The following is a 26,696-nucleotide window of genomic DNA, read 5'->3' as shown; positions in this document are numbered from 1 at the left end:
CTCTCTCTCAATAAATAAATAAACTGAAAGGAAGGAAGGAAGGAAGGAAGGAAGGAAGGAAGGAAGGAAGGAAGACATCAAAATGAAGGCAACTAAACCAAGGTATTGATCAGATTATGATTCATAACAAAGTCCAACAAAACTTAGTGGTTTAAAACAACGAATTTATTTAGTTCATGATTCTTTGGATGGCAGGTGATTGTTCTAGTCCAGGCTGGCTTTGCTGATTTCCATAGAGGTTTTCATGCATACATGGGCAGCTAGTGAGTTGTCTGATGGCTGTAATTCAGGATGGCCTCATTCCCATGTCCATTGATTTTATACTGTCAGCCAAAGTTTTCCTCCATCATGCTAGCTTTGGCTCATTAACATGGTGAGTTCAAGGTTCCCAGTGCAACAAGAGTGGGAAAGCCCTAATGCAAACCACTTTTCAAGTCTCTGGTTGAGTCATGTTTGGTATTGTCTCATTGGTCAAAGCTAGTCACAAGACAAAGTGGAGAAATAGACACATTTTGATTGAAGGAATTATAAATTCACTTTGCAAAGTGGTATTCATGTGAGGATGGGAAAAGTCTATGGCCTTTTTTTCAATATACCACAGTATATACAACATTTAACAGAGATGTAACTTCAGTGGAGTAGAGTTAATGTTAAAAAGAAGTGAAGAAACACAGTGGTTTGCCCTTGAATGAGCCACTGCTGGGCTATTGCCAGGAGAAAGAAGAGTTGACTAAATTAACATTTTATGAATATTAATCTGAAAGTTGGGTAGTGGATAGTCTGGAAGAGAGAGAATTTAGGAAAGCATTCAATGTTTATGAAAGAAGCTAGCAGTATCTGACACCTATCAGTTGCTTAGTACATGATCACAACATCTTAATCTGAATCCAGATGTGAAGTAATAAGGACATGCACTGTAGTAATGGTATGAATGTAATGAAAGTGCCAGATGTGAGAAGCAATTTTGAATGAGTTATTAGCATGCCTTGATTACTAGTGGATTTGGAGGTTAGGGGAGAGAAGTAGAAGGAAATTAGAAAGAAAAAGATACCTTCAAAGCTTCAATCCTTGATGAGAGGAAGATTGGTTATATATTAACAGGTACAGGAAAGGAAGGGAGAATTCACTGGAGTAAATTTGTTCAGATACATTAAATTTTAGTGGACGGGAGCATCTCTCATTGATTATGTTCAGTGGAGCATTGGAAATATGAGTGCGAAGCTTGAGAAAGAGTCAGGAATATAGGAATAAATAGATATTATTGTTTATCTTCCACATAGGGATGATTAGAAAATGTAAAAACTGGATGAAGTGCCCAAGACAGAATACAGAGAGAAAAACAGTGTGGAGATGAACACTGGAGGAGAAAAACAGAAAAGAAATCAGAAAAAGATTATTAAAAAAAAAAAAAAAAAGAGGTAGGAGCGGTCAAAGATTTGGGGAGAAGGGGTAGGGGAAAATGTCATAAAATGTCAGATCTGCCAAAATAGGAAAGAGTTCAAAACAATTTCCTGAGTTCTTATCAGGAGTATTAGAAAAGAGAAATTTTGTTGTTTCAATAGGAACAACAATAACAAAGAGTAAGTTGGCATGAGGTTGTCAGCATTACAAAAGAGCAGTCTAGAAGGATAGCTGAGGGTAAATTCCTACTTGCAAGATACCTCTTCTGGATCAAGGGGAAGATCAAATGACTAAACTGTGTTTTAGCTCATTAACTTAGATTACGACTTTACGGTTGGAAACAAAGTAATTTGACATGTTGATAAGAAAATTTTCTGACCTGGGCAGATGCGTGGGCAGAGTCAATATTGTCTTCATTCATTTTGTTCTCATTTCTGACTTTTTAAAATGATGCCAGTGTGTTATTTCCTAATTTTTCATGCATGTCCATTGTTTGCTTAGTCACTTATTGATTATGAGTTATAAATTGGTGAAAGAAGACAGATCATTAGGGCTCACTGTTTATGTTGTGATCATTGTGGATAGGATCCCTTTGGGTTGTGCAGCATAAAATGTGTGTGACCATTTATGAGAGCTTAGGATGGAAGGAAATAATCTCTGAATGATTTAACTGTATTGTGGAGAAAGGGCAGGCAGAAAGAAAGACACACACACACACACACACACACACACACACAGCTGATGGGAAATCCCAAAATACTGATTTCACAGAAAGATCAGGCAAAGGAAACAGTGACAGAGAGTTGTGCAGGAGATTCTTGGACATTTTTGTTTGGAGGAGAATAAGTAGACAACATCCCCTGAAAGAAAGCTCATGTTAGAAGTAGATGACAAGGTCAGAAAACCAAATATGTGGATCTCCAAATGCCAGATTCCATAGTTTGGATATTATCCCATAGGCTATATAGACACTTGAGGGATAGGAACATTTTCAGAAGAATTCACAGTGAAGGGAAGCAGTTAGGGGATGCTTTCAGACAGAATAATTACTTTTTTTTTTTAATCTTAAGGGTTTGTACATGTGAAACAGCATAAACTCATCTGCTTACCCTGGGTAAGTATGCTGAGATGAAGTAAATCTGTGTGATAGCTCCTTACATTTATTTTACAATTTATTTCTGAATTCCTAGGGACATCTTGTAAATTGAATATTTTTCACATGAATCCTGGTTTTTCATCTTTGCAATGTAAGAAATCTTAAGTACATACGTTGTATAAAACTCAACCGTTATCAAAAATGAATTGACCGTGATCAGTGCCCAGCATATTGTCCTAGCATACTATTATTCTTTGATTTGAGATTAAATGATGTAATTTAAGATTGTCATAATCTTGTTGACTTGTTTAATTTTAGAAGCAAAGTTGTCGTTGAATTGATATGAATGGATCAATGGCTAATCGGTTCAAATGGCAATCATTACTGGACATATTTATGGGAACGTAATTACCATACAGTAGTGCCATGTCAAGTGTGAAAAAGCATTAAAATATACTAGAATATGTCAACAGGCAATGTCAGAAAGTGCAGTGGACTATGAACCCATTAAACTTTTGTATTTTTATGCACTTTACTTGGACAAATCATCAAATCTCCGTGATAACTTGCAAAATATGCAAATTAGTAATATTGCACTTCAGAGCAAGCCCCGACACATTCTTGGCCTATTTGTACATTCACTGTATTCAACTTACCATCAGGGTTGCTGTTGTAGAGAACAGATTCCACAGTATTTCACATAAAATTCTGGTGATGATCTAGGCAGGTGGTGAAAATTATACCTATTTAAGCAATTCCATGTACATCTATTTAATTTCTTTGCAATATTTTGTACTTGGTAATCCTGTTTATTTTATGGGACAAGGTTGCCTGACAAGATAGAAACCCCAAAGATGAGACAATGGAAATACTAATGTTCATGCAAAAGTTCAGAACTCTGTAAAGTGTTCAGCATAGCTAGGAACGATTGGATCAGAGTGAGAAGCTGAAATGGGGGCTATGTGAGCAATGAAGGGAGGAACAATGTGTCTATGGAGGTTATGACAGTAATGCAAGGAGAAATATCCCTACTTTGGAGTTCTGAAACGATATTAGAATGAGAAATCATAAGCATATTCATGGTAGGAAGTCAACACTTATTGAGATGTTTCCACAGCTCGCAGTTTTATCCATTCCTCTCTTGTGTCTCAGGTACAGACACACATACCACACACACTGTGAGCATGCACGCAATCACAGACACACCCACACATGCTCACAGAAAAGCATACATCCTCTTTCCTTTATGATTAGAGACAAAATAAACCTTATTGCTACTCTTATCTTTTCACCACCCCTCTCCCCAAAGTCTTCTGTTGACCTTTTATTAAAAACTCTATTCCAAAAGCCAGATTCTCAGTCTGGAGGGAAAATATTCTTCTTCTATTAAATGGAATCTATGTCTCCTATTTTGAACCAAAGGTGAAATAGGAAACAGAAGCAATCTGTTTCTTTAAATCATATTTTTATCTTACAGTCTCTGAAGCATATTGGCAAGAATACTTGGTTTTGAGGGCTTTTATTTTGCATCCTCTCTTTCCATTGTTTCTATAAGACATAGGATATTTCTATATATTTGCACTCTAACTGAAACAGTGCTTAACAAATGGGGAGGGGAGTATGGAAAAGGTAAGGAAAGTTCATTTTAATCAGAAAATAATTTTTTCAAAAGGAAACAAATTGACTCGGCAGGAGAGGCAAAAATCAGAACTCATGGTGATTGAGAAAGCCAGAAGGAAATAGAATAAGGTATATAAGCTTTGGCCAAAAGCTCCAGGACAAATCTGACTGATGCAGGTTTTCTGTGTTTATGTTCTCAGCTGCTCCTACATTCATTCAGAAGGTTCATATATATTTTTTACTCCTCTAAAGAAAAATAACTGTCTCTCAGGGCACCTGGGTGGCTCAGTTGGTTAAGCATCCAACTCTTGATTTAGACTCAGGTCATGATTCCATGGTTTGAGTTTGAGCCCTGCATCAGGCTCCACACTGACAGTGCAGAGCCTGCTTGGGATTCTCTCTCTCCCTCTGTCTACACCACCTCTGCACATGTGCACATGCACATGCGCTCTCATGGTCTCTCTCAAAATAAATAGATAATCTTAAAAAAGAAAAGAAAAAGAACAGCTTTTTGATGGATTGTTGCTGGGCCATTTGCACACATAATACAAAATTCTTTTTCCCCAAATTTGAGCATTCTAGGGCCATGGAGATGCAAATAATTGAGGATCACTGGCTCTCAGTCAAAGTTAAATTTCCCAGGCTCCTAAAAATGGAAACTTATACCATCTGATCTGTACACTCAGTTTTTGATAAAAGATGTATAATTCTGTGTCTATGTGCTTACATGATCTATAACCTATGATTAGCTTTATCATGTAGTCCCTTCTCAACTCAAACATTTCTAAGATCCAGGCTTATAGTAACATTGAAGGGACAGGAATGTATTACTCAGTTCTACTAAACTACCTACACACACGTACACACAGACACACACACAAAAGGGAAGGAAGTTGTGAGAGAGTGTAATTATACCAAGCTGGCAGTGCTCAGAGGCTTGACTTTTAGAGTTACTGGACAGACACAAAAGTTTCTTCAAAATTTTCTCCCATCAAATATATATATTTATAATATCCCTATGAATATTAATGCTGAAATATGTGATCAGATAAGTAAAGAAAAAATAAAAACATTCTGCTAAGATCAAAGAAAATGTGTTCCAGAGACTGGAGGATAAATAACGTTTCTTCTAATACTTGGTCCTGGCAAAGTGAGGAGAAGAGCTGAAGTAGCTGGGTATTGAAAGCTGTTGATGAAAAAGCTCTGAATTGTCCATGCTAACTTGCTAATGAATCAGATTCCCTGCAAAATCATTCTTTTCTTTCTTCTACTTTACTCTAAAGATCTGATTCTTGTGTTTTGTCCATTTAATAAGATAAGCATCTCATTCGAAGGGAAACAAGCTGACCTTAAAAATTTCCGGCTTGTTGGAATCAATCTGCACTGAAAGGAGCTACCGCTGTCTCTCAGATCAAAAGTAGAACATGAAATCCATACTGGCTCATTAAAATCCTAAGCTTCTACAGACCCATCTGTAATGATGACAAGCAGTAATCAATGTGATTGCAATGTGTACTTTAAGGTTTTCCTATATCAACATGTGCATACATGTAGCATGGTTCAGAGAGGTTGGTAGTATTTCAAGACTGCTTTGCTCTCAAGATTTCAGACTATATCATGGTTTCTATTACACAACATAATTGAAACGGGTGATGATCTAGGTAAGAGGAGAGAAGCTGCTGTTGTGACTTTTCCCCCCCATTGTGGGCTTTTTGGGTTTCAGCAGCCCAACACTCTCAGGCCCCAATGTGATACCCAAAGATACTAAACATAAGCCAAACCACTATCTAGTGTTAACACCCAGAGATGATACACCAGCAAATGCTTCCTCTGGGAAGCCTCTGAGGATCCCAATTACTCTGAATCAAGAGAGAAGTCAGTCAGGCTTGAAGTAAGGGGCTTGCATTTAAAATCAGCAGAGAGGGAAAAGTGTGATGAACGGATGAAGTTTCTTGGCTTGTCAGAGCTGCTGAAAACTATTACTGTCAAACTTACCACCTCCTTTCCACCCCTTCTTCTTTATGGTATTGATAGGAAATGCAATCAGATCCATTCTTCATCTTCCTGCAGGAGCATGAGGTTGTTTATTGACAGTCTCTAAATTTCAATCTGAGATGTTATTTTTCAAGACAGAATTCTGGAGAAGCCCCTACATCCCTCCTCATTTAGAATTAAAACCCAGAAGGTAGTTCTCAGGGAAAAGAAAAGAAGGAATATCTACAGCTGTGTTTGCTGCCAAGGGACTTAATGAAAGATTGCAGGCACCACATCCTCTTTAATTGAATTTCAGCTTGTTTCACACATGGGAGTCCAGTTGTCACAAGGGAATTATAAATGAACACATTGTCCTTCATGGCTATGGAGGCCAGTGGAGTGGAGGATGAGAGGAGCATTATTCACGGATATTGTCCATGCCTCCTTAGAAGGGGTCAGATGGCTTGGAGTCCTTGAGCAGTGAGACACTGGAGCTGTGCTTCCTGGCTGCATTTGAGAGCCTAGACAGCCAAACACTACTCATTCTTTAAACACGGCACCCCAGGGCGCCTGAGAGGCTCAGTTAGTTAAGCCTCCACCTCTTGATATCAGCTCATGTCATGATCTCTAGGTAGTGAGATTTAGCCCTGCATCAGGCTCTGAGCTGAGCATGGAGTCTGCTCGGGATTCATTCCCTCTCTCTTTCTCTCTCCCCCACCTCCCCCACTTGCTCATGCTCTCGCTCTCTCAAAATAAATAAGTAACCTTTAAAAGCAAAACAAAATGAAAAACACTGCACCCCTCACGATTGTAGTATGTGTACGGTATGGTATGTGATAAGTATAGTAAGTGTATGGACATTCTGAGTAAATAATGTCTTCCCTAGCTTGTAACCAGCTATCCTTCAGTATCTTTAACATATTTAGACATCTCTGGTCAAGTAATTTTATTATACATTATATTTTGTGTGTATGTGTTTAAGTAATTTAGGGGTACCTGGGTGGCTCAGTCGGTTGAGCATCCATTTTCTGCTCAGATCTTTGTCCCAGGGTGGTGGGATGAGCTCCACATCTGGCTCTGCACAGAGCAGGAGCCTGCTTGAGATTCTCTCTCCCTCTCTCTCTCTCTCTCTCTCTCCCTCTCTCTCTCGCTCCCTCTCTCCCCTTCTCTCCCTCTCATTCTCCCTTTCTCCCTCTCCCTCTCATTGTCCCTCTCCCCATCTCCCATGCTTGCACTCTTTCTCTAAAAGATAATAATAATTAACATTTTTAAAAACTTAAACATTTTAAAAACAATTTTAAAAATTTAACTATGGTAAAAAATATACAACATAGAATTCACCATTTTAACCATTTTTATTTATTTATTTTTTTTAAATTTCAGCCGCCTGGGTGGCTCAGTGGGTTAAATGACCAACTTCGCTTCAGGTCATGATCTGAGAAGTCAGTGGGTTCCAGTGCCATGGGGGACTCTGTGCTGACAGCTCAGTGCCTGTATCCTGCTTCAGGTTCTGTGTCTCCCTCTCTTTCTGCTCCTCCCCCCACTCACACCCTGTCTCTCAAAAATAATAAACAAACATAAAAAATAAATTTAAATTGTATAAGTTTTTTATATTTTTTTGAGAGAGAGAGAGCATGCACTCGCACATGTGCACGTGTACAAGTGGGGGAGGGGCAGAGGGAGAGCAAGGGAAAGATTCCTAAGGAAGCTCCGCAGTATCAGTGGGTACCCCAGTGTGGGCTCAATCCCACCAGCCATGAAATTATGACCTGAACCAAAACCAAGAGTCAGATGCTCAAAAGACTGAACCATCCAGGTACCCTGCCCCTTAACCATTTTTAAATGTACAGTTCAGTACTGTTACATATATTCATGTTGTTATGTAACAGATCTCTAGAACTTTTTTATCTTCCAAAATTTAAACTCTATACCCACTGAACAACTTCCCTTTTCCCTCCACCTCCAGTTCCTGGCAGCCACCATTTTATTTTCTTTCCATGAGTTTGACTAGTTTCCAAACCTCAGGTAAGTGGAATCATGTATTTGTCTGTGTTTTGTGTTTTTATTCAAGTAGTTGATATATAATTAACACAGGCTTAGTATTAATTCTACACAGATTGTGTTATTCTGTTCTAGCAACTATAGTGAGTCCTAAAGAAATAAGTTCCAGCTCTCATGGAACTCACAATCTAGTGAAGGAAACTAACATTTGAATACTTACTACAGTGCAGTGTATTATATACCGTATCACAGATAACGTATATATAGCAACATCACTTCAGTTAACAATCTTGTTTTTTCCATGATACTTTCTATCATGTGTCCAATGAGAAAATTTCTCTTGCATTTTCACATTCTCACCACAAGTTTTATTCCCTGAAAACTAAGGTTATATTTATATCTTTCTATTAAAAGTCCAAGACTGCTTTTAATTTTCTACCCTTTGTGTATGGATTATAGTGTCTTACATTGTAACTATTTCTCAATTTTTATTGTTGGAGAATCACAGTGAAAATCACTCCCTCTATTCTACTTTCTCTATCAACTCTGCAGTTCTCTATATCTGATGTTGTATGAGCATTCTTCTTCATTCTATTCAGATTTCATGTCTTCTGCCAAGCATTCTTCCCCACTGTGTAACAAGTATTGTGTAGTTTCTAGAAATCACCCTTTTTGGTATCAAAAGTTGCTTCTTGACATTTTTTTGTTTTGAAACACTCATAGATTAATCTCCACTTTCAATAGGTGCATTCAAAAATCTCTTCCAAATTGCTAACCGTTAAATGTAGATGAAGATCCATTTGTTCCCAATAATTAGTACTCAGATTTTTAAATCATAGAACTGAGGTTCTTGAAGAGACAGCCACTATCATATCATTGGTATCAATGCTTTTATTTTGAGAATAAGAGAAAAGAGAAGCCTGGAAATAGGAAATGACTCATCCAAGGTCAAAGTCACTAAAGACACATTCCATGTTTCTTCTGGCTCAACCATTTGTTCCCGTTGAATCAACAGAGTGGGTAGTGATTGTTGGGTTTGATGAGTCTTGGGAGGCACAGCATCACCCCTCGGATAAGTGCTTTGGGAAAATAATAAACCTCTCAATCAGCCTTGTCAATGTAGACAATTCTGTAAGTGATTGTGCGAGTGTCTTCCTCCTAAGGTCTGTGATAAGATGCCTTGAATTTATTAGCACCAATAAATCTTCTTTAATATAATGTGGCTCATGGGAAGTAGGTACTTCTTCAGTTGCTTTGAGAAGAGACATATAATAGCTTTATTTTAGGTAATACAGATTTTTTTCTCCATATTGTCTGTGTCATGTCCTTCCTCTGAAACACTCTGAATCTCCTTTATCCATTAATTCATCATTCCACAAGAGATCATTGAGCTCCTAATGCATTTCTGCCATTTTATTTGGCATTGGGCATAAAACAGTGAGTAAAATAGACGTGGCCTCTGCCCTTATGTCTCTGCTTTCAGACCTGTCTAGCAATATTATTTGTGTTTCCACCTGTATTGTTTCTCCTAGGAAACTTTTTTTTTAATAAATGGGAGGGTAGAAGCTTTTTTACTCCTCAAGCTTTTTTACTATGTCCATGCATAATTAGGACATCAAATACAAGAAAACCAATGTGACAGAGACCTTCTAAGACACTGAAATGATAAATTCTTTGTGCATTCCCTGAGATCACATATTAAACCAATGTTCTTTGCCCTAAAAATTACCAGTGTGAATTGTAAAGGTCAATTGTTTGCTTGTTTTTTCCCCTTAGACCTGTTCACTTGTGGTGTACTTATACATTCAATAAGCCATAACTCTAGTTACATGGGCTGTAGGTAGTAACATGTCTACTGAGGTAAACACTGTGCATCCATAGTACCTAAAACAGTGCCTGGAACATAGTAAATATTCAAGAAATATTGCTGAATAAGTGAAATGAGCTTCAGAAAAGTGCTGGTTGTATGCTGGCTAATCATTTTTCTTTCTCATTCCTAGAACTGCCGTTAACCTGAAAAGGGTTTGTAATTTGTACTGATTTGCATGAACCTTGCTGTAGTTATAGTATTGTTAAAGAAAAATTGTTACTGGAGTTTTTTTTTTTTTTTTCCTACAATATTCAGTAGGCTGTCTCTTCCACATCGTGCTGCTTCCTTTCCTCAGCCTAGAGGAGGAAGAGGAGGTTGCCATTCCTAGAAACCCAGACATGTGACCCATTTAACCTAGCACCTCAAAGTATCTATCTCAGCAAGGCTTGCTTTGTGGCAGGGGCTGGAATTACCAATGGGGAGTTCTTTTCTAATATAGCAAGTACCCACAATTGAGTATAAATTTCTACTTTGTGTTTCATTTCTTTGCCTGAGTGATGGACTAGTTTAGAAAAGGTATGAGGCAGTGAATTAAAAAAAAAAAAACACATTGAATTATTTTCTTTTTTCATTTAGTAATTACTGCACTGCAGCAAACAGAGCTGGGTCTGAGCGAACACTGACATCTAATTTTCAGGTTTTGAATTGCCTGGAGAAAAGCAGGTCTCTCTGTTTTCATCTACTAACTTTTCACTGTGAGGTAATTATGCAGAACAGAGTATGGTCCTGGGTGATGTTTAACATAGGCAGGTCATAACTAGACAGAAAATGGACACCTGCTTTTAGGATAGGAATAATTAAAGGTTCATAATTTTGGAAGAGCAGTGGTGATGTCATTTAATAGACACACACTTGCGAGGAATTGCAGGCTTGAAAGTCATGTGTTTTTCCACTTTAGATCATTCATAAACTGTCAACATAATTTGGAAGCAAAGCTTACTTTCCCTCTCTGTCCTCTTGTTGGTGATGCATTTCTGTCTCCATGAGAAAGACTATGATTCATTGAATTCTATTGATTTTGTTTATTTATAAATGTATATTTGTATATATTCCAATAGGTTGTTTTCCTCAGTTTACAAATGAACCAAGAAATTGGGAAAATGGGAATCTAAATGCAAAGTATTATGGACTCATGGAATTGGAATTATAGAGGGATACAGAAGTTTAAAGAACATATTTTAATTCCTTTTATATACAAACTATACACTGCAAGAGTCAGGCAAACTTCACAGTGTGAGGAAACGGTCCTCATGACACTGCCGTCACTGAAGATATCAGCCACAGTTCAAGGGTCCTCAGGGTTATTCTCATTGTTGGCTAAAAGGTCAGGGATTCCCATGACCAACCTTAAGTTTGTTAACTTGCTAGAATGACTCACAGAACTCAAAGAAGTGTTATAATTGTGGTTTTATTTTAATGCAAGAACAACCCAAACGTTTTATTTTAATGTTAGAACCACCCAAAGGGAGAGATGCATAGGGAGGAATCTGGGAGGTTTCAACATATGAAATTTTCATCATCCTCAGGGACATGTTATCCTTCCAGCATCAACATATAGCAATACATGGAGTACAGCCCACCAAGGATGTTCACCTGATTTCTGATGTCCAGAGTTTTTACTAACATTTTCTTGCATAGGCATGATTAACTGAATTATTGCCTATTGATAGCATTCAGTCTCTAGCCTCCCACCCTCACCTTCTGAGCACCAACCCATTAATCATGTGGTCAGCCTTTCTAGAATGGCTTGCCTCCGTCCTGAGTCATCTTCTTAGCATAGACTATCTAGGGACCCACTAATGAGTCACCTTGTTAGCATACATTATCAGGTGTGTTTGAGGAGCCCACCTTTAATAACAAAACTCACCTGTCACGCAACAAAGTCCAGGGATGTAGAGGTTGCCTCCCAGGGCCTATGACAATGGCTAAATCTCTCTTTAGGTGAAGACAAGTAGCTTACCACAGAAACATACAAATTGCAGATTGCTGATTTGGCTTAAGGAGGCTCAAGTACGTGAGAGGAATGAACTGGGTATCAGGGAGAGATTTCCTGGCTCCTTGGGTAGAATTTTCTTCCATACTACCACAAACATGTACTAGAATATGAAATCTACCAACTAGCAGCATTTGCAGGAAAATATCTTGAAAAATGATAAATGGTAAGACAATGGAAGGGCAGTTATTGATTTTAGACTTGAAGGTTTAATTTGCATACTCTGACCTCCAAGTGAGAATAGGAACCTAATAAATCAAGACAACTCTGTTAGTAAAGAGAAAGGGGTAAAGAATGGAGAGAAGGTTCTATAGCAGGTAGGGGCCTTTTGCTTTGAGACTCAAGAGTAACAATCCAGGATGGCATTGTTTGGTGAAGGCTAAAAACCAAAAAAAAAAAAAAAAAAAAAAAAAAAAAACCAAACAAAAAAAACAACAAAAAACTAACCTAAATATTTTAATGTAATTATATACTTATTAAGATATAACTTACATTCAATAAAGTTCACCAGTTTAAAGTATCTACAACTTTCTTTTGATCACAGTACCTTGACTGCGTACCCTCAACCTAGAAGGAAAAATCGCAAAAAATCTTAAACTCTTGTTTATCCTTTGCTTGTTTGTTTGTTTTTGGCTATAATGTGGGTGAAACAATTCTGAAAGTACTTTGTGTGCATTGTAAGACTAAACAAATGAGTACATGTGGTGACATCAGGAAAGCCAGAGAATATGGAACATGGAATGAAGGAATGTGGAGAAAAACCTCACAGGGTTAGATTAGAATTGCAGCTATAGGGGTCCCTGGATGGCTCAGTTGGTTAAGCGTCTGACTTCAGCTCAGGTCATGATCTTGTGGTCTGTGAGTTTGAGCCCCATGTCGGGCTCTGTGCTAAAGCCTAGAGCCTCCTTCAGATTATGTGTCTTCCTCTCTCTCTGCCCTTCCCCTGCTCACACTCTGTCTCTCTCCCTCTCAAAAATATTTTTAAAAAAATTAAAAAAGAATTGCAGATACATATTTCCTGTGTCTGTTCAAATTTCAAGAAATAATGACAGCTCAGAAACAATGAGCATACTCAAAGCCTAAATGTTGGTTTCTAAGTGTAATTGTCCACTAAAAGGAACCATGTCTAATGGAAGATATGGCTGAGTTCAGGACTGGGGCAGGGGAAGTATAAAATGAACCCGTATCATTTTATTATTTAAGAGGTGCTGTAAAAAAAAAAAAAATTAAAAGGACAGGGAAGCCAGCTTGAAGGAACTTGTATGCATCTGGGGCAATTTCAGTGTCCAAAATTGTGAAGCACAATGGATTATAGTGCACTGAATAAAATAGGAATCTATAAGTGAGTATTGATAAATAATAGGTAAACAAATAAATGGGGAGGAAAGGAAGACTCTTCCTGACTGGTGTCAACTGACCAAAGTGAAGAGAATAGTGAATCTGGGAAAACATTGTTTGCAACAATCACAGGAAAAATAGTTTGAGGCAAGAGTTATGAATGGATACTAAATCTAGAGAATCATAATATTTGCATAATCCCAAACTATTTCCCTACAGATTTCTTATTAGCTGCAAGGGGAAAAATAGCTACTATATAGTAGAGAAATTAGATAACACTTTGAACTGGTGATCAAAATTAATATCACTAATGAGTGGCAGATGGATTAGGTACCTCCAAATAGGGTACCATAAGAAGGACACATCACTTAAATAATATTCCAACTGGGCATATATTACCTAAATTGAAATTAAGAGGAAATATCAGATGTGACAACTAAATGCAATAAATAACCATGAACTGCTGGATCTTCGCTGAAGGGGAAAAATGCTATAAAGGGCATAACTGAGTCATTTGATAAAATTGGAATATAGTCTGTAGAATAGATAAGTATTACATTATTGTTAAACTTGAAATATACATATATATTTATATACAAATGTATAACATGCATATATAATATGTATCAACATTAAAATATTTAATGTAATGAGAGAGAGAAAAGTTGGAAATTAGTACAAAGTGGTAAAACTAGGAAAGGGTATACAGATGTTCTCTCTACTAATTTTGCAAACTTTTGTAAGCATGAGATTATTTTAAAATAAAATTTTAAAAAGGAATAGAAGGGCTAAATTTCTAAGGAATGAATGCCTAAATTCTTGGCTATGGCAAAGTAGGCAGGGAGTTTCTTCTTTTATTACCTTAAAATCCCTTTTTGAATAAACCCCTTTAAAAATCTTTCCTTTTCATGTCAGCCCAGCTGCCTTTCATGAATCTTGTCTCTTAATTTATTCTTTCCTTCTAGTATAGTGTTCCCATGGGTAATTTGCCTCCTTGCATTGTTATAACCCAAGGAGGCCCCCACAAGAGCACAAGTGGACATGTGTATAAATGCCTCAAGAGACTTGGGCAGGTTCCCAGGTCATTCCTTCCACCAGGGACCCTCTTCTCTTTCAGCTCCAAATCAAATTTTTCACTCAAGGTAAGCAACCAGATGGCTCTTTCAGCCTCCAACAGGCCCCATGTAATAGGAACTTGCTTTACATCTTGTAGAGCTGTTGAGAATAACAATCCTGCCTGGACAAATTACTTATTACCTCACATTTGTGATTCCACCAGCAGCTTAGAGAACTTTAGGGACATCGTTTCATTTACTCTCCTGTGGTCTTTGAACAGTAGATAAGAAATAAGTATCACATGCCCCATCCTTCAGAAGAAAGAATCGATGCCCAGATCTGTTATGTACACTATTCATAGGCCCAGCAAAACCTTCTCTTTAAAAAAGAAACCCTTTGCCCGTTTAACAACATTTTGCTTGGAAAAATCCTTTTGAAGTTATAAGATAAAATATGAATTAAAAGGAAACAATTAAAAGTATTATTATAATGTATCAAACTCAGGTCACTGTCGATGGAATCGAGTATGAATCAGAGTCGCCATGTGTACATATGTGACCCTCCAGGGTGTGATGCTGGGGGCGTGTTTCAATTGCCCTGCTACAATAAAATGTATTCAATGTAGCAGTGTCTCAAGTTCCTCTCAGCCCCAGCTTTCTTTCTAGAATGATCCTTTTTACAAGAATATTATATTTTTCCCCATTATACTAGAGGTTGAAGGGACAAAGGAACAAATGTAGAAAAGGGGTTCATCACCAATTCAGTATGTTTAGTAATAACAAATTATTTTTTGCTATATATATCACTGGAAGTCTTGAGCACTGTTAACTCACATTTTTTGATGCTTCTTTTTGTTCATGACTTATTAATCATGTTGATTTTCTCTGTGCCCTCTTGACTTCACTTCCTTCTTTCTCCCTTTCTTCAGTCTCGTTTGGTTGGCACACAGTTTTCTTGTAAAACCCTTTGAGTGTTGTTTGAGCCTCTGTATCTTCCTGTATTTTCCTCTGTATCTGCCTTTCCTCCTTCAGACATAAGACTGAATCTTCAAATCTGGCCCTAGGGTCTAGTGTTTCTTTCTCAACTAACAGCTACTAGATATAACAAGGATGCTGTGATCTCAGAGTGACTTCAGGGGTATTTGCAAGTTGTTTATAAAAGTTATTTTAATAGGGCTTTAACACTGTAGTCCTTAAGCAGTTTTCCCTTGCAGAGTATCTTGTGGATTCATTTCTTGTTTTGTGCCGCATGATTTTTAAATTGAAATAATATTGAAGGAGCAATTATGAGATATCTGTTAATGGGCACCTCCACCAAGTGAATGCTGGAGTGTGATCTCTGGGTTTTGGTGGGCAAAAATAATTGATACAGGTTTTGGTATGATTCCACCCTTAATTTTACCCCACATAATGTAATACTGCATGTGGCCAACCTCATACAACAACTCATTGTGTTTATTAATTTATTTGACAAATATGTACTGAACATTAAAAGTATGAGCATTGTTTTAGCTAGAAACTAGATGTGAGGGATGCAGTGGATGAAATACTGCTCTGGGGGTACCTGGATGGCTCAGTCAATTAATGTCTGACTCTTAATTTGAGCTCAGGCCATGATCTCTTGGTTTGTGCAACAGAGCCCTGTGACAGAGCCTGCTTGGGATTCTCTCTCTGCCTCTCTCTCTCTGCCCCTCCCCCACTTAAACTCACTCTCTGTCTCTCAAAATAAATAAACTTAAAAAGATGAAATACTTCTCTCAAGACATAGTGCCTTTTACCTATATGATACAAAATAATAATAATAATAATACACTGATGAACAGACAATTAATAGGGCAGCTTCAGGTTGTAATAAAGTCTATGAAGAAAAACAACCAAAACAGGGATGTTTTGTGTAAGAAGGTGAGGGACTAAGGGGAATCTTAGATTGGTTATTCAGGAAAGGTCTCCCAGAGAAAGTATAATCTGAATTGAGACCTGCATAGTAAGAGGATTGCCATGGAGACTATAGATACAAATGTCCTAAAACTAGAAAGATGGCAGTGCATTTCAAGAACAGAGAGAAGGCCAGTATACCAAAGGCAGCAGTAAGAGAGGTACAGGATTATGTCAGAAAGGTTGGAAGGATCAACAGGTGTTAGACATGACATGAGGACTCCTGCCATTTGTGATCCTTATTTTGTGTCTATGACAAGCAAATGCATTGGAAAAAAAGGAAGTAATTATAGAGAGTGAATGAGGAAGGTAAGTTATTGATCTAAGAACATAGCTGTGCCATTTAGCCTTGGGCAACATGAATTTTTACTCCGGCCCTTTAGCTAAAACCTGTAGAGCCACTGAAGGAGGAATCGTGGCATCATTTTCAGGGGGGGTTGGACTGTGTTTGAAGATGTTGTGTCACCATTTCCAGCTCTGATGGTCTTTCAACAGGCTAAGGTCCAACAGGCTATCATACCCTTACTCTCATGGAGTATATGCTGGTAGTGGGTAGACTCCAATTTTACACAAAGACCAGAAAACAGATCTACTCTCCATTTCTTGATTAGCATAGCACAGAATGTGTTTTCCTGAAGATTTTTCAGAGTAAGAACAGTTTACTTAAATAAAACTCTATTTACCCTGCTTTTGGAGGGGACCAGTATCAGGAAGGAAAAATTCTTCCTCTACCCTTTGAGGTCTTCTAACTAGACTGAGAATTAAATTTACATGAGACAGATTAACAGGAGAAAGAAACTCAGTTTTCCTACATGCTCACAGAGTCCCAGTAATAAAATTGAGAGCCAACGAAATGACCAGGGCAGGCAGTTTTTAGATGTTGTAGACAAAGAGACAATATGTTTATGAGGAATTGACAGGATTAAAAAAAAAAAAAAAAAAAAAAAGTGTTTGGGAGCATTAATCAGTAAGAAATTCTAAACAAAGTTTGGGTTGAGGTAGTAGATTAGTGAAAAAGTAACCAGGTTTGTTTTTATAGTTTTCTTAACTTTATAATCCTTATCTCTGGTGTTACACATGTCTTTTTTAGTTCTTAGGACAGTAGGGTAGTTTCTCATATGGGAGATTTGTTTCCTGTTTTTGCGGGCTAGAAGAGTGTCTGAGTGTCCTTGAACTGAATGTTTCTTAAGAAAATTTTATTTAAAATAATAAGTATGCGGACTGCCTGGATGGCTCAGCCGGTTAAGCTTCCGGTTCTTGGTTTCTGCCCAGGTCATGATCTCTCAGTTTGGGAGTTAGAGCTCTTGTTGGGCTCTGTGCTGCTGACAGTGTGGAGCCTACTTGGGATTCTCTCTCTCTCTCTCTCTCTCTCTCTCTCTCTCTCTCTCTCTTTCTCCCTCCCTCCCTCCCCAACTTGTGCTGTCTCTCTAAAAAGTAAATAAATAAAGCTAAAAAAAAATAATAATCAGTGTTCCTAAATAAATAAATGAATGAACATCAGTACCCCAAAGTGGCATTTTTTGGGTGGTGGCCCTTGGCCTCTACAGTAGTTATAATCCCTAACAGCAACTAATGAACAATTTAATCTGTATTTGGTTCTTATTGTGTTATTTTGGTTTGGCATCAGTTTTTACCTCTTCATGATATAGTAGCTGTATCATTACTAGCCAAGTTACTTTATCTCCCCAAGTCTCATTTTCCTCTTCCGTATAACTAGAGTAATAACAGTACTTACTGGACAGGATTGTTGTGAGAATTATATTAAGTGAGATAATATTTGAAGAGCTCTCAACACAATGCCTTTTACCTAATGACCACTCCACACAGTTAAAGAAGTTAGCAATAATAATGACAATTTACATTTGCATAATGCTTAAATTTTATAAGACATCTTCACATACGTTATACCATTGGATGCTCACAATAACTCTGTGAGGCTACAATTTTTGCTCAAGTTCATACACTTTTATGTGGTTCAAAGCTGATTTTAAAATAAATCCCTATATCTGAGAAGTAGACATTTATTAAGAGGAAAGAGACAAGGGAAGGCAGGAATACATACTGACCTAGAGTCTAACTAAGGCTTCAGCCTAGGTTTAACATTCTTTTATAGATAATCTAAAAAATAATGTTTCATGTATTGGTAAGAAAAAGCCACTCTATTTTGTGTATTAATTAAATGTCATTAATGTAATACCTTTCATTCTGTTAGAAAAATCATGTTAAAGATTCATAGCCAAATTGTGTTCCACATTATATTCACACACCATGCATTAAGTGCTGCAGATGATCTGGTGTCTTCTATTTTAGACTTATTTTTCTGACACCCAGCCAGTTCTAGGAAACAACATGGCCCCTCTTCAACAGATATACAGCTACTTAAATGCTTCACACAGGAATGGAAGAAGGGTCTAATGCCCACTTCAAATGGCACAGAGACTTGGAATGACATCACCAGCAGAAATGTATAATTAATGTGCTTCTGTGTAGTGCTTGGAGTACTCTTAATAAACCCTGTGAGTTGTTAAGCATTCAAACTGGGATTTGGCTAATGCTCTGGAACACCCCTCCTCCAGCACAACTGTTTTCTCTTTTAGTATAGGCATGGAGCCAAGTGGACCAGAAGTGGCACTAAATAGACTGATAGAGAAATGTTTGTGGCAGAGATATTTTCCTGTGTGTTGCAGCTTTGTTGTCTTTACTCTCATCACCCTACCTTCGGGCATTTTCTCTCTTTTATTCAAGGAACAAGAGAGAAACCATCTTTAACTGCCTTGTTTTGCCTTCAGGTCAACACCAGACATTCAAGGGTCACTGACTTAAAAAGGGAAGAACCACATCTTGCTTTGCCTCAGGCAAAATACAGGGCTGGAATGTCTCAGTAAGCTACCTTATCCTGACTTAACCTTAGGCAAGACTGTAAAATCAAGTTCAAGTCTGAACTTGATCTTTGGTGTCTACCTTTCTATATCTCATTCCTCTTGTTTAGGGTTTCTCCTGTGACCTAGGACCTACACTTCAAGAGACTGTGGGGGAGGTTATACCATTTATAGAAAGTTAAAAGCACAGCCCTTCTCCAAAAAAAACTTTTGTGACTGAAATAGCTAATGGTTCTATTGATGGAGGCTGGCTGGGTCCAAGGACCCAGAGGGAGTCCCACTGGACCAGCCAAGACAATCCTGGGCTTTGTGCAAGATAGAAATCAAACCCAAGACAAGGAGAAGTGGGAGTAGAGTTTATTCAAGACATAGAGAGATTATAGATATGGACAGAGTGTCCAGGAGCCTCAGAAAGGAAAGAATAAGTTTTATCTCTGTTTGGAGCCTGGGGTTTTATTGAGGACTGTGGTCTAGTTCATGTGTCTTCTCAGTAATCCAGGAACGAAGAGGAGTGTGTAAGTGTTCTCCATAAGTCACTTATGCCCTGCAGCCAGGGGTCTTGATGAGACCTTGGTCAGGATGACCTGCCCAGTCACTCTTTAGATGTTATCAATCATTCTGGAAGACTCCAAAGAGGTCATTAAGTCCCTGACCTTTACAAGGAAGACATACATTATAAGCTTCTAGAAGGCCTGTGTAAGGCAGGGGTGTAGGTCTTAGCAAGAACAGAACCGGGAAAAGGAGAGAAAGCAGTTTTTCACAAGGTCCCTTTAGTTTTCCTCCCTCACTACCATTTCTGGCTTGGTGCAGGAGGACCTGCTTGCAAGAGGAGAGGATTTCCCAAATTATATGCAGCTGAGGACCACCAAGCCTGCCTATGAACGAGATAAGGAAATGACCAGAAATGACATGGCCTATGGTGATTTGTCTTTGGAAGACCACTGGGTTGACTTATCATATTGAATATCCGTAGACAATTACTTACTTGTCTCTGGGGTAAAACACAGGTATTATAAATCAACAATCATGACTTAAAAACCCCATAGGCATGACAGAATTACCTAGCTTCCAGCACCTGGCTGCTGTTCAAAATAAATGCTCTGTAATACGTGTTTATGATTTTGGTCACAAATACTAGAAAATTCTAACATCATTTGCTATACCTCAGTTTGATTTATTTATACATTTATGTAAACTGGCTTCCTGAGCTGCTTCCCAGAATTCAATAATGTTAACTTCCCCGATAACAAATAATGGCCAAAAAGAAAAGGAAACTGAGAAATATGGAACATATTTTTCAATTCTAGTTATAAATGAGATGTACAGTCAATAGTGTTTTCCGTACTGCTCCAATGAATAGCAGGTTCACACATGGAAGAGCTCACACTGCTGAAAAGTAAGAGCAGAAAACCACTAGGACTCATAGACAGTGTCTCCCAGCATTCATACACATACACTTGCACCCCCTACCTAGATTCCAATCCTCTTCTTTTAGTCTGTCTTACATACAGTTTGCATTGCCTACAGGTTTGGAGTAGGCAAAATTTTCTGCTGCTAGTATTGAAGTCTGGACTACAGTCTTGTTTACATTCTTGTTTCCATTCCTTTTTGACCCAGGTGCAGTGCATTCTAGTGAAAAACCAGACCTAGAGCCAGAAAACATGAGCTTTAGTCTTGACTTGGCCATTTCTTATCTCTGTGTCCTTTAAAACATTACTTGTGCCCTCTGACACTTAGTTTATTTTACTTAGAAAAAGAGGTTAATTATAGCTTGCAAATATTAAATAAGCAATCTCCAAGTATATAATGCATATCAAAAAATTCCTTGTAAATTACAATTCAAATGTTCATGTAATTGTAATGGGTTTAAGTTGAATGGAATTCAGAGGCTGTTTTTGTGACTCTCTTGGCTGCTGTTTAATCTTTTCACCTGGCGATTAGAGTGATTGAATGGTATGAGAGAAAATGAAGTCCATGTGTCAGTTCAATATGGTCACTTGCAAGTAACAACACATTTTATAGAGGTTTTTTTGTTGTTGTTGTTTTTTTGTTTTTTAATTTTAGTGAAAGAGAGAGAGAGAGAGAGAGAGAGAGAGAGAGTGCGCACTTGCCTATGTGTGCATGAGGTGGGGAAGGAACAGAGAGAGAGAATCCTAAGCAGGCTCCAGACTCAGTGAGGATCCCAATTGGATCCTGATCCTGCAACCCTGGGATCATGAGCTGAGCCAAAATTGAGAGTCCGGTGGTCACCTGACTGAGCCACCCAGGTGCCCCTGATTTTTAAAATAAGGGTTTATTTTTCTCATAAATCAACCAAGGCCAGATGAAGGGCCTGGAACTTTTAGTTCAATATCTTATTGTTGCTAAAGCTTATGTAACAGTACTCTTGGGCTTTTCTTTATGATTGTAGCATGTTGACCTCAACTCTGGATACTAGGTTCTATTCAAGGCAGAAAGAAGAGTGGAGGTACGCCAGCCACAAATATTCTCTTTCATAGGTAAAAAAACAAACAAAACAAACAAACAAACAAACAAACAAAAAAACCGCTTTCCTAGGAACCTCCAGCAGATATCCATTTCCACTCATTGACTATAAAGAAGATACTAATTGTTACCACTTTGTTCAAAGGGGACTGATAGGAGTAAGTTTTCTCCTATGCACAATGCTGTTCTGAACCTTATGTGGGCTTTCTAACAAGGAAGGGATGGTAAAAGAAATTGGACAGTTGACTCATAGTATCTGTCGCAAAATAAAACTTGAATGAAACAATTTAAAATTGAGGGTCACCTGGGTGGCTCGGTTGGTTAAGCGTCCAACTTTGGCTCAGGTCATGGTCTCCCAGTTGATGAGTTTGATCCCCACGTTAAGCTCTGTGCTGACAAGCTTAGAGCATGGAGCTTGCTTCAGATTCTGTGTCTTCCTCTCTCTCTGCCCCTCCCCAGCTTGCACTCAGTTTCTCTCTGTCAAAAATAAAAATGAACATTGAAAAAAAAAAAAAAAGGAATGTATAAATTGAATTAATTTCCCCAATCAGGCCAATATTTTCTTTACATTAAGACTTAAGTCACCAACATTCAATGATCCAAATATGCCAGCTCTCAAGCAGGATGACTACATTTGGTGTTAAACTTGCTTTTCTAATTAGTTACTCTAATTGAAGAACATTTAGCTTCTTGGAACAGAAACCCTCCAAACCATGTTGTTTTCTGATATGTCTGTAACTACAGAAATCAGGAAAAAGGTGGAACCAGATCAGCAAGGCATTGACTTGTGCACACATCTAAGTTTACCAACAGTAGCTAATTAGCAGTTGTATCTGGATAAATGATAAATGGTAAAAACATGACAAATTAGCAACTGTGACTCCCATGCAGGCAACTGAGTTTAGTTGCATCTATAAATATGGCAAGAACCAGTAGTATGCTTCTTAGAAGCTTGAAGAGAAAGATTCATGCTAACGTGTGCATAAAAACTTTCTGGACAGTTGATGAAGGTAATAGAATCATGACCTTCATATCTCACTGTGTTTACCCATGTGTGTTACAGTTCCTATCAGTATCCATAGAGACTAATGCAGCAGCATCTATGTGGTCAGTATATGGTACTTGTGTGATAAGGATTCTGTACTAGTCACATGCTTTAAAAGGTGACTTCAAGCAAGAGCAAGTATTCAAAGGGGAGGACAGTCTGTGAGGAAAAAGAAAGTTGGGAGATACATTTGGAAAAGGAAAAATCATCTCTCTATATCACCCAAAGGTCTACAATGTATTAATTTAGTTTCCTTTATCAGGCTTCTACATAGGTATAGAAACATGAGTAACATTGATTGCAGGTTGAGCTTTTGAATTACAAAGAAATTAGATTATGACATGCACACTTTTAGAGTTCTTGGTAGGGAGTATAGACATGTATGTTCCTACTTGTCTGAAAATATTTTGACATTTATCCCTATGAAAACTGAACTATCTTCCAGTAATTTCATTTATAAATAAGAAGAATGTCAAAAATTTCTCAAAGCTAAAGACACCTAATCCTAAACAACTTTACCTTTTCATTTTAATCACTAACACCAAAGCAACATGTGTCTGTCTTAGTCTAGTGCGTTGATTTGGTGGAAATCATGTCCTTTATTGGATGTTATGGGAAATCCTGGTCAGCATCCTTATAGACTTTTGTAGGATATCATTTATCAGAAACCCATGAAATAACAGAATGGTTTTGGCTACAGTTTACTTTGATTTTATTCCTAAATTCTAACTGCAGCGAAATAGGACTAATCCACTTTGTTAGTTTACTTTTAAAAATCCAGAGACTTCTAGAAGATCTGGAACACTATAGCTCCCCTACAAGCTTAGTTGCCTCAAGAAACTCGCCAAGGCTACTTGATAGTATTTTGTATAGACCAGCCTGCCTTGTCCCTATAATTAGTAAAGTGGGACACTGACACAATAGACCCATTAGTATGCTAGTACTTATCCCACTGCACTGCAAGCCACAAGAAGCTTGGAGGACAACACCAGAATACATCCCCTGTGCAGTTGGAAACCTTTTCAGCTCAATAAGATTATGAAAAAGCAGTATAAACCCTAAGACATTTCACCCGGGGACTCTAGTTTAATAAACCTCTTTAGTATTGTCTCTGCACCATAACATGAAAACAAACCGACTACTTCAATGCATAACTGAAGAAAATGGAGGTTGTACACTAACCGGCTAAAGAGAAAACCAATACAAAGCATAGTTTCTATTTGAGATATAAACCAGACTGGGTGCTGGACAGTGATAAATTGATTGACCATGATCAGTAAAGTGAAATATAATGTATTTTTTGCCTGTCAACCATCTCTTTATTTGAGGAATAAGCATGTCTTATTCTCTTATAGCTCTGCTTACCCAGGAGAAAGTACCTGACTCAGTACTGGGCAATTAGAGCACCTCACTCCCCACCCTGACCACAGTCTGCTTCAGGAGTGGTCATGTGACCCAGCCTTGATGTCCTCTCTCCAGGCCATTTATGAAAGCTACAGGAGTGAAATGCTTCTTGGAGTTGTGTGTAACAATTTTTTCCTCTCTATGGAAAGAAAATGTGCCTGAGAATGAAAACAGTAGTGAGAAAAACAAAGCTGAGAGATGAAGGGAGGGAGAGAGGGAAGGAGAGAGACAGAAACAGACAGGGAGAGAGACTGGTTATTAATAATTTGTGGAGCTGGACCCAGCTGTGGTAGATCCTAAATCTATTTTTAGATTTTTTATTGCCAAGATTGTTTTGTTGTTGTTAATCTAGTTTGAATTGAGAGTCTCTCACTTGAAGTTTTGAGTGTAAACTGTCAAATACACAAAATTGAAATTACAATGAATTCCAGAAAGTAGCTTGTAGATTGAAGAGGTTTTTAGAATATCCAACTATCATCATATAGCATGCCAAACAAGAGTCTGGCTTAGCTGTGGCATGGCTATGTAGCATATGGAATCTGGACCTGCTCATCCTATCCCACCTAGCTCTTTAAGTGATCTCATCACATTATCCCATGTCAAGCCTGTAGTTTCTGACTTGATTGGCCCCATGCTCTAAGATGACTGACAGCACACTCATTACAGTGATTTGAACTCAAAGCCCAGAGCAGTGGTAACATTTACGAGGGGAACACTCAATAGAAGTGAGCAGTACAATGTAGCTGGAAGATAGAATTACTTTTGGTAGAAAGAGCGAGAATTGAACTTACTGTCATTAAAAAAAAATCACTGAGCATGAATTTAGTGCTCTCGATTAATATGCTGCACTAAAATTTTGCAGTATCTCCTGATCTAGGGCAGGAAATGGTTGTGTGTTTATCCTGAGAACTACAGATTAGGGCAAGTAGTTCTTTTGCAGAGTGGTGCTTAGGGACATAACGTTCAGGGGCTCATCACTTCTCTACTCCCAACCATTTAACCATAAGCAGTACTGGGTGTAAGGGCTTCTACATAAGTAGCATGAGATAAATGGGAATCCTGAATTGTGAATATAAAACAAAGTCTAAGGAAAAACAAAATATCTAGTTTGTTGGAAAAAAAAAAAAAAAGATGACTTGGAGCCCTTATGTCTCAAAGCTTTTAACTAAAAAGCCACAGGACAAAAAGGAAAGGGACACTGTAGACCAGAGGTTAAAATCCTTTCCAGATCAGTTTCCCTTTGTACGTAGCCACTTGATATACATTAGTCCAGTGGTTTTTCTACTTAATAAGCATGTTGTAGGGCTCATCTGGAAACCAGAGTCTTGTACACATTGGCTTTTTAACAGCTCCATGAGGGAATTGATCACAGATACTCTCTGGTTTTAACCTCAAAACATGGGGTGGACTTAGTTAAGTGCACTCACTGTCAATATTTCTCCTCCATACATAATGGACAGCACATGCTCCAAGTGCTAACTGGGTAATTCAGAGTTCAATACTCAGGAAAGTGAGAGATGGAAAATCTCATGGTATACTTTATAACCATTGCTGCTTAACAGATCAAAAGCTTTACGGCAATCACACCTTTGGTGCATTTTACTTTTGCAGCAGTTGCTAGAAGTGCTTTATTTTCATTATAACTTACTCCCCTAGGAAAAAGTAGTAGATGTCATTGGTAAATGCATTAGGAAGTGTCATACTCTACATGATTGTTGTGCAGCTAGTGGTGGTAGGGATAGAGGGTGCCTGTTGGTCTGTGGCATTCTTAGTCACAAAACTGCTTATAGGGGCTATACATTCTGATTTGGCATCCACAGATCATTTTGTCCCTGTTTTTCTTCTTTTAATCATAATATGTATACACATATATTCTCTGTATGCATAGCAGAAAGGACTTAGACTATTTAGCAAGTTATGTTCATAACTGTACTTTGTTCAACACTGCACAAGTACTCGGGTTCAATTAGGAGACTGCAAATCTAGCAGTCCTTTACTTGAAGTGAGTCTCTTGCTTTAGGGGATCACGTGATTGCTTCCAAGAGTCAAAGCTTTGTCTACCTTATTTGGTGAGGAGGCAGTGGCGGTGGGGGGTGGGGAGGGGTGTCTCTCAAAGACTCTCAAAGCAGGTGGTACTACTGGTGAAGCCACCGCATGCTTAGTGTGGCTCAATTTGCATTCCAGGGGGCTCGTATCTCTAGGGCAGCTCTAAGGAAACAGGAAGCCAGGGATTCAGGTATCAAAAAGGAGTATCTCAGCACAAATTCAAGCCCCACAGGTATGAGGAGAACTCATTTTCTGTTTAGACTATATTCCAGTTTGACCTCTTCAGGATCTCAGAGCTCCGGATGAGTGTAGTAATGCTCTAGGATTAGTTTGAGAGCTTGCATTTAAAACGACAATTGCAAAGTCCCGCAGATCTGGGTGTTTTGCCAACTCTGTGAATCAGAATTATTTGGACACATTTCAGACAATCTACTAGTCCAGTTTCACAGAGGCCTTTGTCACAGTAAGCCAAGTATAAATTATAAATGTGCTTTCTAGAGCAACCGTGAAGAAAGTGAGGGTTTATTTCTTGATCTCCACCTTAACCTTTGGAAG

At 38.1% G+C, this 26,696-nt stretch overlaps 1 protein-coding gene across 1 annotated transcript in view; it reads left to right on the top strand.

The window, feature by feature from the left end:
• Nucleotides 1-26,696, top strand: part of LSAMP (limbic system associated membrane protein) — an 889,273-nt gene that overhangs the window by 51,520 nt on the left and 811,057 nt on the right. The window contains exon 2 of the mRNA XM_078453038.2: nt 8,058-8,116. Coding sequence (XP_078309164.1) covers nt 8,058-8,116 — 59 coding nt within the window. The remainder of the gene's footprint in view (nt 1-8,057; nt 8,117-26,696) is intronic.

This window comes from Panthera onca, chromosome C2, assembly GCF_046562875.1.
Source record: "Panthera onca isolate mPanOnc1 chromosome C2, mPanOnc1 haplotype 2, whole genome shotgun sequence".
Lineage (NCBI taxonomy): Eukaryota > Metazoa > Chordata > Mammalia > Carnivora > Felidae > Panthera > Panthera onca.
The sequence above is the reverse complement of the archived record's forward strand: the minus strand, read 5'-3'. Positions and strand labels throughout refer to the sequence as shown.